Source organism: Palaemon carinicauda, chromosome 21 (assembly GCF_036898095.1).
Source record: "Palaemon carinicauda isolate YSFRI2023 chromosome 21, ASM3689809v2, whole genome shotgun sequence".
NCBI lineage: Eukaryota > Metazoa > Arthropoda > Malacostraca > Decapoda > Palaemonidae > Palaemon > Palaemon carinicauda.
This window is the reverse complement of record NC_090745.1, coordinates 95,281,572-95,299,011: the sequence shown is the minus strand read 5'-3', so window position 1 is coordinate 95,299,011 and position 17,440 is coordinate 95,281,572. Positions and strand designations below refer to the sequence as shown.

At 42.0% G+C, this 17,440-nt stretch overlaps 1 protein-coding gene across 4 annotated transcripts in view; it reads right to left on the bottom strand.

Moving 5' to 3' along the window:
- Positions 1-3,253: 3,253 nt before the first annotated feature.
- LOC137615330 (uncharacterized) overlaps positions 3,254-17,440 on the bottom strand; it is a 59,122-nt gene continuing 44,935 nt past the window's right edge. For 2 of the 4 annotated variants that reach the window (XM_068345122.1, XM_068345121.1), the window contains 4 exons: positions 8,258-8,309; positions 6,942-7,167; positions 6,036-6,152; positions 3,254-4,327 (listed from right to left, as the gene is read on the bottom strand). In XM_068345122.1, coding sequence (XP_068201223.1) covers positions 3,974-4,327; positions 6,036-6,152; positions 6,942-7,167; positions 8,258-8,309 — 749 coding nt within the window. In that variant the 3' untranslated portion in view covers positions 3,254-3,973. Of the gene's footprint in view, positions 4,328-6,035; positions 6,153-6,696; positions 6,782-6,941; positions 7,168-8,257; positions 8,310-17,440 lie in introns of all 4 variants that reach the window. The other 2 variants (XR_011039225.1, XR_011039226.1) reach the window with 2 other exon arrangements.

Sequence of the window (17,440 nt, the reverse complement as noted above, 5' to 3'; positions counted from 1 at the left end):
AAGTTTCAGTACAGGAAGAAGGCAATTCTTTCATTAGAATTGAAGCAAGAAATTATAGAAAAACATGAGAGCAGTGTGCATGTGAGTGATACTGTATGGCTAAACAGTATGGCCGGAATAGGCCTATGATCTCGAGGATCATCAAGCTGAAGGCAGCCATTAAAGCAAATAACCATCGAAAGGGATCACCATTATTACAAGAAAATCTTAGCAATACCCTGGAAGAGATAGAACGCCTTTTGTTGATAGGGATAAAGGACAAAGAGATTATTGGCAACGATCATTTGTGAGAAGGGCCAGCGTGATGAACAGAAAGAAAGAAAAAAGTGAAGCAAAGAAAACCATGATAGCATTAACAAGCTCTTTTAAATAAGACTTCTCTCTTTTTCTATTTCTCTCTAAACATAACATTAACATGTTCTTTAAATAAAATCTCTCTCTCTCTCTCTCTCTCTCTCTCTCTCTCTCTCTCTCATTCTTCTTCGCTGTTATAGTGTTAGATACGTCTATTATTTTTTTTCCGAGAGAGAGAGAGAGAGAGAGAGAGATTAAACAAAAATGTGCTTAGAGTAGCCTACATATGATTTTTAACAGCGTCAACGAGTTGAAAAACAATTAAATGTAACTAAGAAAGTAATAACAGCTAATCTGAATTCCTTTATTAACTAAAACAAATATTGATACAAACACACTCGTGTGCGTATGCAAAAACACACACACAGGTGCAAAAATTGCTACGCAGTAAGAGAGACGGTGGGGGAGGAGGTAGAGATGGTGACTGCGATAACATACCGTAACTCGTCACTGAAAGTGATGAAAATAAAAAATTAAAAGAAAAAAATGTAAAAAATATGAAATATAAAAAAAAAAAAAATAAATAAGCTAAGTTAGATTAAAATTTCCGTAGTGTAAGTTACGGTATGTTATCGCAGTCACCATCTCTGCCTCCTCGCCGATCGTGTCTCCTCGTGCGTGTGTGTGTTTGCGCATACGCACACGAGTGTGTTTGTATCAATATTTGTTTTAGTTAATAAAGGAATTCAGATTCGCTGATATTGTTTTTTTAGTTACATTTAACTGTCTTTCAACTCGTTAACGCTGTTAAAAATCATATGTACACAACACATTTTTGTTTAATCTCTCATTTTTGTTTAATCTCTCTCTCTCTCTCTCTCTCTCTCTCTCTCTCTCTCTCTCTCTCTCTCTCTCTCTCTCTCTCAGAAAAAAATTAATAGACGTCTCTAACACTAACAGTGAAGAAGAACAAGAGAGAGAGAGAGAGAGAGAGAGTATTTATTTAAAGAACATGTTAACACCATGTCTACCTTCTCGCCGATCGTCCATCTCCTGGCGTAGCAAATCCTACACCTGCGTTGGCCTGTCTCTAAGGTAAAGTGGCAATAAAACACATTTTTTATTAATTATTTCTTTATAATTATCTTTTTTAAATGCTTCTTTCATATTATGCAGTTATGTTGTTGTTATGTGTAATTATGTGTAGCCATTTATTAAGGATTTATTATGGGTTTTTAGGCTGAGGAACGAATTAAATGAATTACCATGTATTCTTATGGGAAAATTCGTTTCTACATCCGAACATTTTCTACATCCGAAGTTGGTTGTGGAACGAATTAAATTCGTATGTAGAGGTACCACTGTATTGTTTACTTCGGGTGTAGAGTAGGAACGTGTTCGAATTGTACAGTACTTCGCGTGTCGAAAAATTCGGATACAACCGGTACGACGAAAATTGCTTACTTCATGTCGAAATAAAATTCGGGTGGAGTCGAAAAATTGCTCGAATTTTACTTCGGATGTTGGAAAATTTGGATGTAGATACATTCGTGTGTAGAGGTTCCACTGTACAGTAATGCCTCACAACACAAAATTAATTGGTTCTGTAGTGGCTTTCGCAATATGATTTCTTCGTCTTATGAGTTGCCTTTTGCATGTAAATAGTCTAATTCATTCCAGATCCTACAAAAACACCACATTAGATTATTATAAAAAGGTTGGGCATGAATGTAAAGAGAGTTCTATATGAGAAAGTGATTGTACCAACTGTGATGTATGGATCGGAGTCGTGGGGAATGAAAGTGATGGAGAGACAGAAATTGAATGTGTTTGAGATGAAGTGTCTAAGGAGTATGGCTGGTGTATCTCGAGTAGATAGGGTTAGGAACGAAGTGGTGAGGGAGAGAACGGGTGTAAGAAATGAGTTAGCGGCTAGAGTGGATATGAATGTGTTGAGGTGGTTTGGCCATGTTGAGAGAATGGAAAATGGTTGTCTGCTAAAGAAGGTGTTGAATGCAAGAGTTGATGGGAGAAGTACAAGAGGAAGGCCAAGGTTTGGGTGGATGGATGGTGTGAAGAAAGCTCTGGGTGATAGGAGGATAGATGTGAGAGAGGCAAGAGAGCGTGCTAGAAATAGGAATGAATGGCGAGCGATTGTGACGCAGTTCCAGTAGGCCCTGCTGCTTCCTCCGGTGCCTTAGATGACCGCGGAGGTAGCAGCAGTAGGGGAGTCAGCATTATGAAGCTTCATCTGTGGTGGAAATGTGGGAGGTTGGGCTGTGGCACCCTAGCAGTACCAGCTGAACTCGGTTGAGTCCCTGATTAGGCTGAAGGAACATAGAGAGTAGAGGTCCCCTTTTTGTTTTGTTTCATTGTTGGTGTCGGCTACCCCCCAAAATTGGGGGAAGTGCCTTGGTATATGGATGGATGGATATATATATAGTTCAAATATATACTGTATATAAACATAATTAAGAAGAAAAAAGAAAATGTCAAAGGCCAGTAAAAACAGTTGTTATGGGAGAGAGCATGTCTGCTCTCTCTCAGCCAAAAGAAAAAAAGTGTTCAGTATACAAAGGTGTGTGCTGGGTACCTCAGGTCCCACTCCTACCCCTTACTGCTAACTAGCAGTACGGTATTTCCACCTCGCTAAAAAGTCTCATGGCTAGTTTCAGCTTCGCCTAAAGGATAATCCGTATAAATAAGGCAAGGTTTGTTACTGAAGGAGCAAACATAAATTACTCCTCCCAGTTGTATAACAATATGCTATGCTATTTAGGTCCTATGTAATTCTATGCTTCTATGTATATTAACATACCACACAGATCTTCATCTCACCCTCCAACTTAATTTCCCAGTGGTATAATTGCTTCCCAAGATGAATCTTGTAAAGAAAAAATAAATGGAGGTTCTGACGCAGTGTATGACATTGTACTCTCTCTCTCTAATGGAACCCAACCTTCTTCATTGAGAGAGTGAAAAGGTAAATTAACTATTACTTCATTTCCATATTAAGGATAAACTACTCATGGTCTCCAACAAAGAATAAGAACAGAAAGGACTAGAAATTTACAAGACAACACTATGCTATACAGTAGATGGTGTGTGTTAACACTACACAAATAAAAAAGGTGTTTTTGCAATTCACTTTTGTGGTTACATTACCTACTATCATTGGTACCATAACTACTTGAACAAATTTAGTAATATTGACAGAACTATACAGTATTATAAAATAGACACAAAATCAACTCACCAGAAATAACAGTAGACTCAAAATATTGATCGTGGTCTCAAAGGGATTTCGTAGGATATTCTTGGTGAATTGCATTTACTTTTTTTGGTTTATTAAAAGAGAAAGTTGAGTAGTACTAAAACCTGAAATATAGATAATGCTCAGATGAAGCTGAAAATAAATAAACTTAAGTTTATACGAAGCTGAATACGACATAATCAGATTTTAGTTAAAATATTGTCTATAAATTTCATTGATACCTTAGGAAATATCTGTCTTGAACAGTTTTCAGAAAATATCCATTGAAACATTAAAGGTACAGGTGTTAACTTCCTATCCTGAATTTCCCCTTACAACTTTCATGCTTAATTTCCATCTAAAATACAAGATTACTTTTGTGTACTCAATTTATCACAAAAAATATGATTGTGAACTTATGATGCACTAATTATTCTTCAAGATTAGTGTAGACCAATAGATTAAATTAAATAAAATAACCACCGTTGGTATGATTATAACTCGAATGATGGAGAGAAAGTTGTAAGTTAATGAAGACAATTTTGCCAGTTGCTTTGGTTTCGGTTTCTTATAGAGAGGATGAACAACGGTGATGGCATTCTTTCTTCTTAAGCATTCAACAATGACATGAATCACTGTTGTGCTGAATAACAGAAAAATGCAGAAGAAGAACCAAATATCAATCATTTTAACATAAGCAGTCACCGGTAAGGAATCTGAAGTATTGTTGAATAGTGTATACAACACCAATAGAGTCGTCAAGCTAACAGCTAACCGAACCTAGTAAAAGAAAACATTAAATTATATTAATAAATTTAAAGTACAATATACCAAGTTCATCATTAAAAAGAAATTATTTCAGTATACAAAATTCATTTGTTTTTCAACCACCATCTTTACTCAAAGGCAAATAAGATAACTGTATTTGGATAATAATATTTTACACATTTCTATATCTTATTTTTTAAATGTGAATGGCAAGCAAAGTCTAAGAATTTTGTTTTCTACATACATCACTCAAGTATTGCATCAAAAAATTATAAACGCCTAAATTAATCCCTTTATAAAAATTGATTTCCAAATTTTAAAATCGTATCTTGATTTAGTTATACTGTAGTAAATTATCAATTCTCCGAATATTGTATTTCTTTAGACTTTCAATGACAGTGTATTTTTACCAATCACACACTGCTAACTGTATGCTATAAACTGGTAGTTTTGGATTACTGTAATTAGGTTATTTAAGACTTACCAGCCTTCTATTGAGATACTACCACTAGAGAGTTATTGGGTCCTTTGACTGACCAGACAGTACTACATTGGAGCCCTCTATCTGTTTACGGCTCATTTTGTCTTTGCCTACACATACACTGAATAGTCTGGCCTATTCTTTCCACATTCTCCTCTGCCCTCATACACCTAACAACACTAAGAGTACCAAACTGCAATGTAATTGTTCAGTGGCTACTTTCTTGGTAAAGGTAGAAGAAACACTCTAGCTATGGTAAGCAGCTCTTCTAGGAAAAGGACACTCCAAAACCAAATAATTGTTCTCTAGTCTTGGCTAGTGCCATAGCCTCTGTACCATGGCCTTCCACTGTCTTGGAACAGAGTTCTCTTGCTTGAGGGTACACTTGGGAATGCTGCTCTATCTTATTTCTCTTCCTCTTGTTTTTTGAAGTGTTTATAGTTATGTGAAAGATCTAATTTAATGTTGTTACTGTTCTTAAAATGTTGTAGTTATTTGTTTATTGCTTCTCTTGTGGATTATTTATTTCCCTGTATCCTTTCCTCATTGGGCTATTTTTCCCTATTGGAGCCCTTGGGCTTATAGCATCCTGCTTTCCCAATTAGGGTTATAGTGTGGATGATGATGATGATGATGATGATGATGATAGGGCAGGAATAGATTTACGAAAATCAACCAGCAGTGACAAACAAATTTATGAAAACTAAAAAATCTTTAGTTTTCTGAGTCATATGAAATATACACACATTTATACTTTTATAACTATTGTAAAATTAGGGTACATAACAAAGAAATACTTAATCCTGCAAACTTTATCTGGGGGATTTTAAAGTTAGTTTCACCTCTCAGTATGAGTGACATGATAGACTCTCTCCAATGACTATTACATTTAACACTTTACTACCCTGGCCTTCTCTATTACTTCTATTAACCATTAGAAAGCAATATAGAAAGTGTTACCATAAACCCAAACAACTTTTAAAGAATAAGGAAAATGGCTTCATTTCAATGTTTTCACACCATGTAGTATAATGAATGGGCACTTGAAACATTGTTAACTTTTATCAAATACAGTACTACACTATATGACAATGCCAACACAAGTTTAGGTAGTGAAATTGTAATAATAAGAGATTGTAAATAAAGAGCCCCTTTCATCATTGTTCTGGATACTTGCGAGATGCTTGGTACAAAATCATTCTAAATAAAATATCAATCAACAATTTATACAGTACTTACATCCAGTGTGGCAAAATCTATGAACAATGTGGAATATCCTATGATTTGCAACATTGATGTTGGAAGAAAGACATTCAAAACTATGACCGTCCATCGCCTTCGTAGTTCCAACTGAATCTGGGAAAAAGTTAAGTTTAGAAATTGGGCACACCAGGTAATTAGAATATTTAGTCTGTACATATTATTAGCTTGAATTTTCTTTTAATTCCTAACAAAAAACTATGACATTTTTTATTTCATACGAACACAGATGAAACTTTTCTTACTACTGTATATTCAATGTCACAAAGTATATAGAACAATTACTGTATTAAGAATAGTAAATTTTTTGGTTAAAATAATAAGTGCAAAAAGTTCTCTGATGCAAGAAATATATTAAAGCAAAAAAAACTATCGATTAATAACTATTGTACATTACTTATGTCAAGTAATTAAAATATGCTTTGTCTATTTGTTTGTAAGTCGAAAGTCAAACCTGACAGAACAACAAAACCTTTGAGAAGGATTACGAGAAATCAAAATATGAATCATTCCGCAAATTTTAAGCATCTGTTACAACATGAGACAACTATAAGCAAAATCAAATATTTCTATACAATAAAATAAATGTAATAAAAACACCAAAGGAAAAACTTAAAAATCTGCTCAAGATTTTACTTACCAAACAAATCTCTAAAAAAGGTCATAAGCACCAAAGCATCATGCATTGTGATGGATAACTGGGATTGCAATAAAGATGTGCAATGCTGAATGAAGATGATTAGATGAAAACATATTTATAAACATTCTACTTCAACTTTACTTGAATCAAGGTACATGCAGTAACACTATACTGTACATCTAACATTAATACATTCAACTGTAGTTTGGTGTAAAAAAAATTGAATAAACCTCTTGAATGTTAACCTGTAAAGTACTGTAGCTATCTTTCATTCCTGTTTCAATAACAAATATTTCAAAACTACCCAAGAAATACTCGGCGAAACTTCTTGTATCATTATAATGGATGCTGACTGTGTTTTTATCAAAAGCAACCAAGTCTTTCTTCACAGATGCCAGTTGAACTAAAACCAGACATTTTTGGACATCAAATGGATAGTAGAAAACATCGAAGTTGCAGATAAAACGACCACTGTAAGGAAAGATACTTTTCACATTTGCTTTTTCTAGGTTTGATAATTTTTCTCATTTAAACAAGCACCCTTCAAAATAACTACATTGTGCCATACGTATACTGTACAGTACAGTAATATTATGTTCTGTTTAGGTTTTAGTGAACAGGATTACAATAATATTCATGACTCAATGTTTCATGGTTCTAGATTGGGAATTTTGATTTGCCATTTTAATTCATGATGTCTATGAACCAAGGTTCTTTTATGTACAGTGAACCCTCGTTTATCGCGGTAGATAGGTTCCAGTCGCGGCCGCGATAGGTGAAAATCCGCGAAGTAGTGACACCATATTTACCTATTTATTCAACATGTATATTCAGACTTTTAAAACCTTCCCTTGTACGTAGTACTGTTAACAAACTACCCTTTAATGTACAGAACACTTAATGCATGTACTACAGTACCCTAAACTAAAACAGGCACCAATATTAAAGGTGATTTTATATCATGCATTTCCTAAACATGCTAAAAAGCACGATAAAAAATGGCAACCAATGTTTTGTTTACATTTATCTCTGATCATAATGTAGAAACAAACTGGAGGTAGAGCTTTGCTTATTACCCAGACATATTTCCCATACTTTTCCCTTAGAACTACATCACATCTTCCTACTTTAGATATATAGATATATATATATATAGATATATATATATAGATATATATATATAGATATATACAGTATATATATGTATATATATATATATATATATATATATATATATATATATATATATATATATATATATATATATATATATATATATATATCTATATATATATATATATGTGTGTGTGTGTGTGTGTGTATATATATATATATATTTATATGTATACACATATACATACCTACATATATACATAAATACATGCATACATAAATATATATATATATATTACTGTATATATATGGGTTATGGAAAAAATCCGCGAAGTGGTGAATCCGCGATGGTCGAACCGCGAAGTAGCGAGGGTTCACTGTACAGGTACTTGAATATGTTATAGTGCACAAAATGGAAAACAGTGTGATTGCCCTATTGTATACATACCTATGATGCTTTCTCTGTATTAAACTGGCTGAGTCACCACTGTATACATAATCTGTTGGCAAAAAGATAATTTCATAATATGATTCCCAATGGAATCTGCTTGAAAACCACCTTCAAAATAAACCTATGCATTATACTGCTCATTAGGCTACATGTAACAGGTTAAACGTAAAAACTTTGGTATCAACTTCAAGTTATGGTGCAATGGTTCTTTATGATATGAAAAGACCTCAAGTGGCAAACAAAAAATTTCAAGAGACACAAGTTAAGATTTCTCTTTGGTGTCAAGGAATCCAATGAGTTTCAAAGCTAAAAAAAATATAAATACCAAATGACAAATCTAAAAAATTAGATTTTTTCTATCGATACAAACCTTGAGGTCTTTATTAGGAATATACCTTCAGCAAAGCTAGAAGACTAGCCATAAGACTATTAGCAAGGTGTAACTATCCCACCACTAGTGAGGGGGGGGGGGTTTAGGGGGTAGTACCAGCTACCCCGCTCACACACACCAGTTTTGTCTCATCACTTTTCATTGCAGGCAGGACTTGGTATAAAGAGCTCAAGGGTTATATCATTAGGAATAATACAAATCATTTTAAAATTTGTCATTTGTTCTGACACCAAATACAAACCATTTCACTCTTTATTGGAGATGACATCCAACGGAGAGGAAATATTAACTCCTTTCATTCTGCAAGTGAGGATCAAGGCTGAGCAATAGCCTTTCACCACTGAGACAGAGAGAAGGTTTTCCTCCTGAAAGTATACAATAAGCTCCACTATTAATGGAATATTGTAGTGGTATCGAGTGGAGAGATACCCCTTCCACGACACCAACCACAGAAGATAGTCCACTTAGCCTGGTAGAGGGCAGATATCCAAACATCCTTTTCGTAACTTGTTGCGAAAAGCCTCTCTACGAGAGGAGATGCAGGATAGTCTTCAAGCATGAAGTCGTAGAGATGCTACGGCTTTGTAGAAGATACCCACGTGTGGCTATCTAAGTCAAACGTGTCGTCGAGGGAGTTCTCTTGGGATCTCTGTAACAAGCTGAAGAAGGTCCAGGAACCATTCAGCATGATGCCATAGCGGAGGTATGAGGTCATTGACAGGTTCTCTATTGATCTGGTCTTGTTGAGTACTCTTCTCATCATACAGAAAGGGGGAAAGGCGCAAATGTCTATGTTTTCCCACTGTTGTTGGAATGCATCTTGCCAGAGGGCCTGAAGATCTGGAACTGAAGAACAATAGAGGGAGTCTGTTGTTCAGGGACGTCGCAAACAGATCTACCATCGGGGGGACCCCACAAATTCAGGACTTTGTTGGCTACTGAATGATTCAAAGACCACTCTGAGCCCACTATCTGAGTCACTCTACTCAGATTGTCCGTGAGCACATTCCGCCTGCCAGGAATGAAGTGAGCTGATAGGGAAACCGAGTTGTCATCTGCCCCTCTTAGCATCTCCACTGCTAAATGGCATAGGAGCTGCGAAAAAGTACCGCATTGCTTGTTTACGTAAGCCACTACTGTGGTGTTGCTGCTCATAAACACCACTGAGTGACCCGCCTGGAACTGTTGTAGGGCTAGAAAGGGTGCCTTCATCTAAGAGATTTTTATGCTGGTAGCTTTCGTACTCTAACCAGAGCCCCAAGGCCATGTGGTGCACCATGTGGCCAATCCCCCCCCCCCCCCCCTTTCTTTTGACGCATCAGAAAAGAGCATCAATTCCGAATCGGTGGAGATTCTCGTCTGCCAACCACCACCTCAGGTCCGTCCACTGCTCGGGTCCCATCAGGACCAGCATATCTGGGGAGTCCTCATGGTAAACCCATCAGGATTTTAGCTGCCACTGAAGGAATCAAATTCAGAGGTGGCCGTTGAGAACTAGACGGACCAGGGATGTCAGGTGACCTATGAAACATAACCACCACTGGGCTGGGAGAGCGAGCATCTTGGAGGAAGGGGCTTGCCACCTTTCTCAGCCTCTGGAATCTATCATCTGATGGAAAGTCTTTCTGCAGGCTAGTGTTGATGATCATACTTAGGTATACCAGTTTCTGAAAAGGAAGCAGGGATGACTTCTCGAAATTTACCACGATCCCCAGATCTTGGCAAAATGTGGGGAGTCTGTCTCGGTGCTGAAGAAGGGTTGCCACCAAGTCAGCTAGAATCACCCATTCGTCCAGGTATCTTAGTAGACGAATGCTGATCCTGTGAGCCAAGGTTGACACTAGAGTAAATACTCTTGTGAAAACCTGAGGTGCTGTTAAGAGACCGAAGCACAGCACCTCGAACTGGTGTTGACTGTTGTCGTAAATGACCCTAGATACATCCTTGATGACGGATGGACTGGGATCTGGAAGTATACATCCTTAAGATCCAAAGTGCACATGAAGTCCTGTGGTCAACAGCTTGTCTGACCGTGCATGCTCTCTCTATTCCGAACGGAGTTTGTACAACAAACGTGTTCAGAGCTGAGAGATCGATGACAGGTCTCCAGCTTCCGGATACCTTTTTCAGAAGAGTCAACTAAAGAAGCCTAAGGACTCATCGAGGACCTCCTAGAGAGCACCCTTCTCCAACATGGTCTGGACTTCAGCTCGGAGGGCCAGCTCTTTCACAAATCCCTTCGTGTAGGAGCTCAATGAAACTGGATTCTGAGTCAATGAAGGGAGAAATTGCATCAATGCGACGCGATGCCCTGAAGGAATCAAGGAGATTGTCCAGGGTATGGCCCCGTGCTGCAACTATCTTTGCCACCAGTTTTGCAAGCATTCCCCCACTGGTGGATGAGTGGGAGGATTGCCATCCATAGCGGAAGCGTTCTCGACTGCCACCTCTACCTCTTCTGCCTCCACGATTGGACTTACTTCCCTTCTGGTCCCTGGCAGGATAAGGCTTCTTGGACACATTCTCAAACAAGCCTGCAGTCTTGCAGGTCTGCTGTTTCCTTGGAGGGGGAGCTGCTTCATAGGACCTCGATGTCATGGCCCTCTGGAGGAGAGAGTCCTGGTTGGACTTTCTCCAGCACTCTGCTGCCCGCTCAACGTTGTCATTACTGAAGAGCGAGGATTCATCCAACCTAGCATTCCTAAGTCTGGTGAGGTCCATTTTAGGAACCTGCCAATGGAACCTATCGATTACATAGTCCTTTTCTTGATTTTCCTTTTCTTAATTTGTTATTTGTTTTGACACAGAATACAAACCATTACGTCCTCTTTAGTAGGGACTCGCCTTCAGTAGGGTGGTAGTCCGGGTCTAACTGGCTGGTCCACTGTCCTGGGAAGCCTCAGGATACTCATTGGAGTTGTGGCTGAGGGTTCCTGTCACCTCGTCATCCTTCAGGTTGACAGCCTGCTCATATGGCAACTGGAAAGGAAGGTAGTCGGTTAACATTGGTACAATATTACGGTCGTGTGGGACACTACCGTAGTGTTGTCACTCATCAGCACTACTGTGTGACCTGAAAGGAGCTGTTTGAAGGTCTTGAGGGCCAGGAATGTTGCCCTCTTCTCTGGGAGGTTTATGTGGCATGACCTTTTGGATTCTGACCATAGGCCTGAAGCTGTCAGATGTGACAGGTGAGCCCCCCACCCTTCTTTTGACACATCTCTGAAGAGCATCAAATTCGGGGGAGGAGAGAGGAGATCAACGCCCCTGAAGAGGTTGGTGTCGGACACCCACCACTCCAGGTCTCTCTAATGCTCTGGACTTATCGGCACTAGCGTGGCAGGTGAGTCCTCCTGTTGTGCCCATTGAGACTTTAGTCGCCACTGTAGAGACCTTAGACGAAGTCTGCCATGTGGGACTCACTTCTCGAGAGAGGTTAGGTGCCCTAGCAATTGTTGCCATTGACGAACTGGTAGCATGGTCTCTGAGAAGAATGGTTGAGCTACATTCCTCAACCTTCTTACTCTTTCCTCGGACAGGAAGATCTTGCCTAGTCTGATCTTGATATTCATCCCTATTTATACCATTTCTTGTACTGGCTCTAGATGTGATTTCTCATAGTTTATCAGGATCCCCAGATCCTGACAAAGTTGGAGAAGTTTGTCTCAGTGGAGAAGAAAGGTTTCTCTCGAGTCTGGCAGTATCAGCTAATCGTCAAGGTACATGAGAAGGTGTATCCCTTGGCTGTGAGCCCATGCGGACACTAAGGTGAAGAGCCTTGTGAACACTTGGGGTGCTCTCTACAGGCCGAAGCACAGCACTTTGAATTAGTATATCCAATTTGCCGACATAAAGAGGAGGTACTTCCTTGACACTGAGTGGACTTGGATCTGGAAGTACACATCCTTCATATCTACTGAGATCATGAAATCCCGTGGTCTGATTGCCTGTCTGACCGTCTGAGAGGTCTCCATCTTGAACAAGGTTTGTTCAACAAACCCGTTCAGTGCAGAGAGGTCGATGACTGGTCTCCAGCCTCCAGATGCCTTTTTCACAAGAAAAATGTGACTGTAGAAGCCTGGGGACCCATCTTCGATCTCTTGGAGAGCGTCCTTCTCCAACATGGTCTGGATTCTGGCCTTGTCTTTCGCGGATCCCGAACGTAGGATTCTGGTGTCTATAGTGGATGAGAATAGAGAGGGAGATAGTTGATGAAAGGGACGATATATCACATTCTGAGAACGGAAATGGACCATGGGGTCCGCTCCCAGTTCCATCCACTGTCAGCATCTGCTGCTCAGGCATTCCCCCACCGGTGGACAGGTCGGGGGATTGCCCTCCCTAGCGGGAGCGTTGCTGGAATTTCTTGCTGTTGCCTCTGAAGCCTTTGGATCTTTTTGGACAAAAGGTACCCTTAGGCTCCTGAGGTTGCGTCGTCTTTTTCTTGGGAGCAGTTTTTCTGGTCCTTCTTGGCGGTTGTAGTTCTCTGCGGTTGTTGCTGCTGCCGAGGAGGCTTACAGGGAGCTACCGTGCGCTGAAGGAGAGTCGTGGATTGCCTTCCTCCAACGCTCAGCCTCAGCCTCGATGTTGGCTCCCGCGAACAGCGTACGGCCATCCATCAGAGCGTTGCGGAGTCTCCTAGTCTCCCTCTTCAGCAGCTGCTTCTGGAATCTGGAGGCCACTGCATCTCAGCACCTCAAGATCCAGTTGGCCCATTGGTTGACAACATTCTACGTAAAAAAATCAAGGGTCCTGGCCCCTGAGAGAAGGAAGGAAGAGGAGGGCTTCCTTTGTCTTCGTCGACGAGAAGCCCTCGTTCTTGATGAGGTAGCCAACTATCCCCAACCAATAATCCAACCATGAGGCGAATTGGAAAGCACACTTTGCAACCTGCTCCATGTTGGCAGGCGTCAGCCGCAGAAAACTCGACTGAAAGGTTCGCTAGCTTCTCGATGGTGTAACCCGGTGTGAGTGACACAATCTTAGGATCGAGCGGTAGAGTTGAGGGATCGTCATTAATCACCTCAGTATACTTCCTCTGCCTGATGTACGGCGAAAGAAGTAGCCTGGAGGAATCAGCCGCTCTGAGTGAGTGCGTAGAGCCAGCTACCTGGGCATACGCTCGCTTCCTCGCCATGTTCAACCCCCTAGACCAGAGTAGGGATACTCTGGTTTTGGTGGGTTTCGGGGCGTCGAAGAACAGATCCAGAACCGTGTCTTGGCCCTCGCGTAGCACCTAGTCTGGTTCCCCGAGGTTGTTCACGCGGCGAACGCACGAAAGGACCTGAACAAAAACTCTATCCGAGTTCTTTTGCTCCAGTGCATACACCTTTGGGCTGGAGGCCGGCGGTAAGGCCCCATCTGAGTGGTCAGATCCGTCGTCAAAGGGTACTTCCTCACCCGAGCTAGCACCCATAGCAGCTCGAGGAGGGTGGAGTTTGACAACTGGGGTCTTTGATGATCTGGGAGGCAAACCACTGTGGGATACACTCGTTGCAGTGGTTGGACCCTTAGACTATTCCTTTGAGGCTGACAGTCACCAATAGGCCGCCAGTTCTTAGGAATGGTCTTGGAGTCCTTCCTCTCTTTGCATCGTGGAGCAATGAAATCCAGGAGAAGAGAGGGTTTTCCCAAAGTCCTTGTGACCTCGGGTCCTGCTCCATCAGTCACGCTGGCTGAAGTTGAAGCCTCCTTGGTAGATGATCCCGCAGGCTCTATGGGCGACAAGCAGTAGGGCTCCATGTATGAGATCTCTCTTGGAGATCTCGAACCCTTGCTCAGCTTAGGGTGCAAAGTACCTCCCATAGGAGGAGTTTTATTCCTCTCTTCCCTCCTCTTGCCCTTGGGCACGATAGGAATCATGCCCAACCTCTCCCACGTGGGGTCCTGCGTGGTAGGACCCTTACTCCTCAGGTAATCCTCATATCTGGAGGAGTGTACCGTGGGAGGGGATCGGGTCTGCCTCGGAAATGAAGAGCGTCGAGGATCTGGAGGGGGGGAATCTTCGCCCTTTTAGTCCAAAGGAATCGCAGGGGTTCTGACCGCCGAGGAAGGGGGTTGTGCTGGAAGCCCTACCGCCTCCTTGATAGCCTTAACCAGATCCTGAAACCACGGGGTTTCCTTAGTAAAGGAAAACTCCGCAGAGTTACCTTGATGTCTAGGACCTGGCAATGAAGCCTCGAAGGGAACTGGTCTCGAGGGTTTGTAGGGCTATCATATTCCCGTGGGGAACGTCACTTCCAAGTTCTCGGTGTGACTGTAAGCCTGGAGACTTCTCGGTGATCTGCGCCGCAGGGTTGTTGGTGCATCGCTCGTTGATCGCGCATGTTGTAGCGAGTGCAAAGCGTTCCCTGAAGCTGTAGTGCTTATTGCATGTGTCACGTGGGGAGCACTCACCGGGTGTGGAGCGTGCGTAGCACGTTCTGGTGAGAGCTGAATGGTACCGAGCGGTGGTTAACTGTATAGTGCTTGCCCTTGAAGGGCTCAGTTCGCTGCACTCACTTTGTGCTGACGACGAGTCTCGCTGCTCGGAGCGCGTGTGCACGTTTCGCCCTGAGGGTGAGTATCGAGCAGAAGTCATGCACGCAACCTTACTCTCCACTGTTAGTGAGGTTGGGGTTGGCTTGAGTGCGCGAGGATGGTATAGCGCTCGCTGCACCCTGCAGGTGCGCTGGTGAGGACGCAAGATGATGTGACAAGTCCTGTGATCGTTAACGGGCTTCGAAGGGCCACCGTCGGATAGACTAGATGAGTACATAGGGCATTGGTGGAAACCCCGAGTGGGGGACCACTCGGGGGAGACTCGCCTCTCCCGCAAGTGGGAAGGACGGTCATCCCCCTTCGCTCCCAGGGGAGCATCGCCACGAGGGAGAGACTGAAGATCGGCGACGATGAATGTGGGTTCGTCTTTCCTCGGAAGGATCGCTTCTCCCTCACCTGGAGGCAAGCCTCCTGGCAAATCCTTTTCCTTTTCCTCAGCAGGGGCAAGCCCTCCTGAGGAAGATCCAGGTCTAGCCAGAGGAACAAAGCCGAAGCTTGTTCCTGGGTCTCGAGAGTCCATGGACGGAATACCCAGACGAGGACTCTGCGCCTGAGCTAGCACGCATGCCCAAGCGGAGGACCTCCTGTAAACCCCAGGGATAGCCATACACGTTGCAGCGAGTCATCATCAACGGGTTTCCCTGCAGAGGAGGTCGGCACTGCTTCGCTGTGGGAAGCAACAGAGACCGCTGAACTGCAGGGTTTCCCAGGCGTTAAAGGGGTGCCGCTCTTACTCGAAGGGGCTCCAGGGGAATCCGAACGGGAACAGCCAGATTGGGCGGATTGATTCGCAGTAGGAGGAAGTCTGGGTTTCTTTGTCTTTGCAGCAAACTCCGAGGGGGAAAGAATCCTTCTTTGATCTCTTCTTCCTGCGTTTAACAAATCGCACCCATTGGGAGGGCGACCACTCCCTACAATCATTACACGGTGACTCCTCCGTGCAGGGGGCAGAGACAGTGAGGGTCCGTCTCCTCGGCGGACATGAAAGCGCCGCAGCGCAACCTTCTTTCCCAGGACAGGTTCGCATATTGAACCTTCACAGGCAACCACTCCTGAAAAGAAAAAGTAAAGCCAAGGCAATGAAAAAGCATAAATTCAAACAAGCCAGTTCTAAAATATAGGAAGCACTTTTCCCCACTATTTTGCGGGAGAGAGAGAGCATGTCTACACTCTACCGTGCCGAATTGAAAAGTGTCGGCTGATCGCCGGTATGCAGGGAACGGGGAAGTGGTCACCCACTACACCCCCTCTATTGCTAACTAGCGAAAGGAGGGAGCTCAGTAGTTGAAAAAGCTATCGGCTAGTTTTCAGCTTCGCCGAAATTGATACCCTATTAAAGAGGACGTAATGGTTTGTAGTCTGTGCCGGAATTGTAGCTCTAAGGTACTTTCATGTCATATGCCTTTGCATCAGGACAGGAGTTGAGTGACCCATCAACTATTCCAGTACTGTACTTGGATTTCAAAGAGTGTCATGTTAGATTTATATGATGTTCCCATTTACGTTCTCCTTATAGTACTGTAATTTGAATATTTTTCTGTTTCAACTTTGATATTAAAATAACTTTATTGACAATTCAAGAAGTTTACTATAAAATAAGAAAATGTGATAAATTCGTAGATAATTTGTATTTTTCCTAACTATACAAACCTTAGCTATTTAATAGGGGTATTACTTTCGGCGTAGCTGAAATGACGAGCCAATAATTTTTAACGAGGGTTTACTACCCAAACCGCTAGTTAGCGGGGGTAGGGGTGAGTATCTTGCTAACACCCCCCCCCACCCCCTCTCACACACCTGTGCTTGAGCTCACTTTGCTTGGAGGTAGGACTTCAAGGGGGATAGGGCTGGCGGGCAAGTTTGGTTTAATAGCTAAGGTTTGTATAGTTAGGAAAAATACAAATTATCTACGAATTTGTCATTTGTTCCGTAACTGGAATACAAACCACGCTATTTAATAGGGGTGACTCACCCATTAGGAAGGGTGGACGTCCCACCCAGTCTGGCTATTGGCTTTGCCCAGGGACTCCTTATTGGAGTGTGTAAGCACCCAAGAAATAAGGAGTCCCTGCACCTCGCTAAAACCTTGCTACGCAAGGTCTGCGGCCTACGCAAGCTGTGTGTTAAGGTATGAAGAAATGTGACTCGTCCTAGAAAGTTGTTCCGAAGTTCTTTAGATGGAAACTTGTAGACTAGGACTTTCTCAATACCACCTCGTCAGGGTATGGGAACGTAACAGTATTAATCTT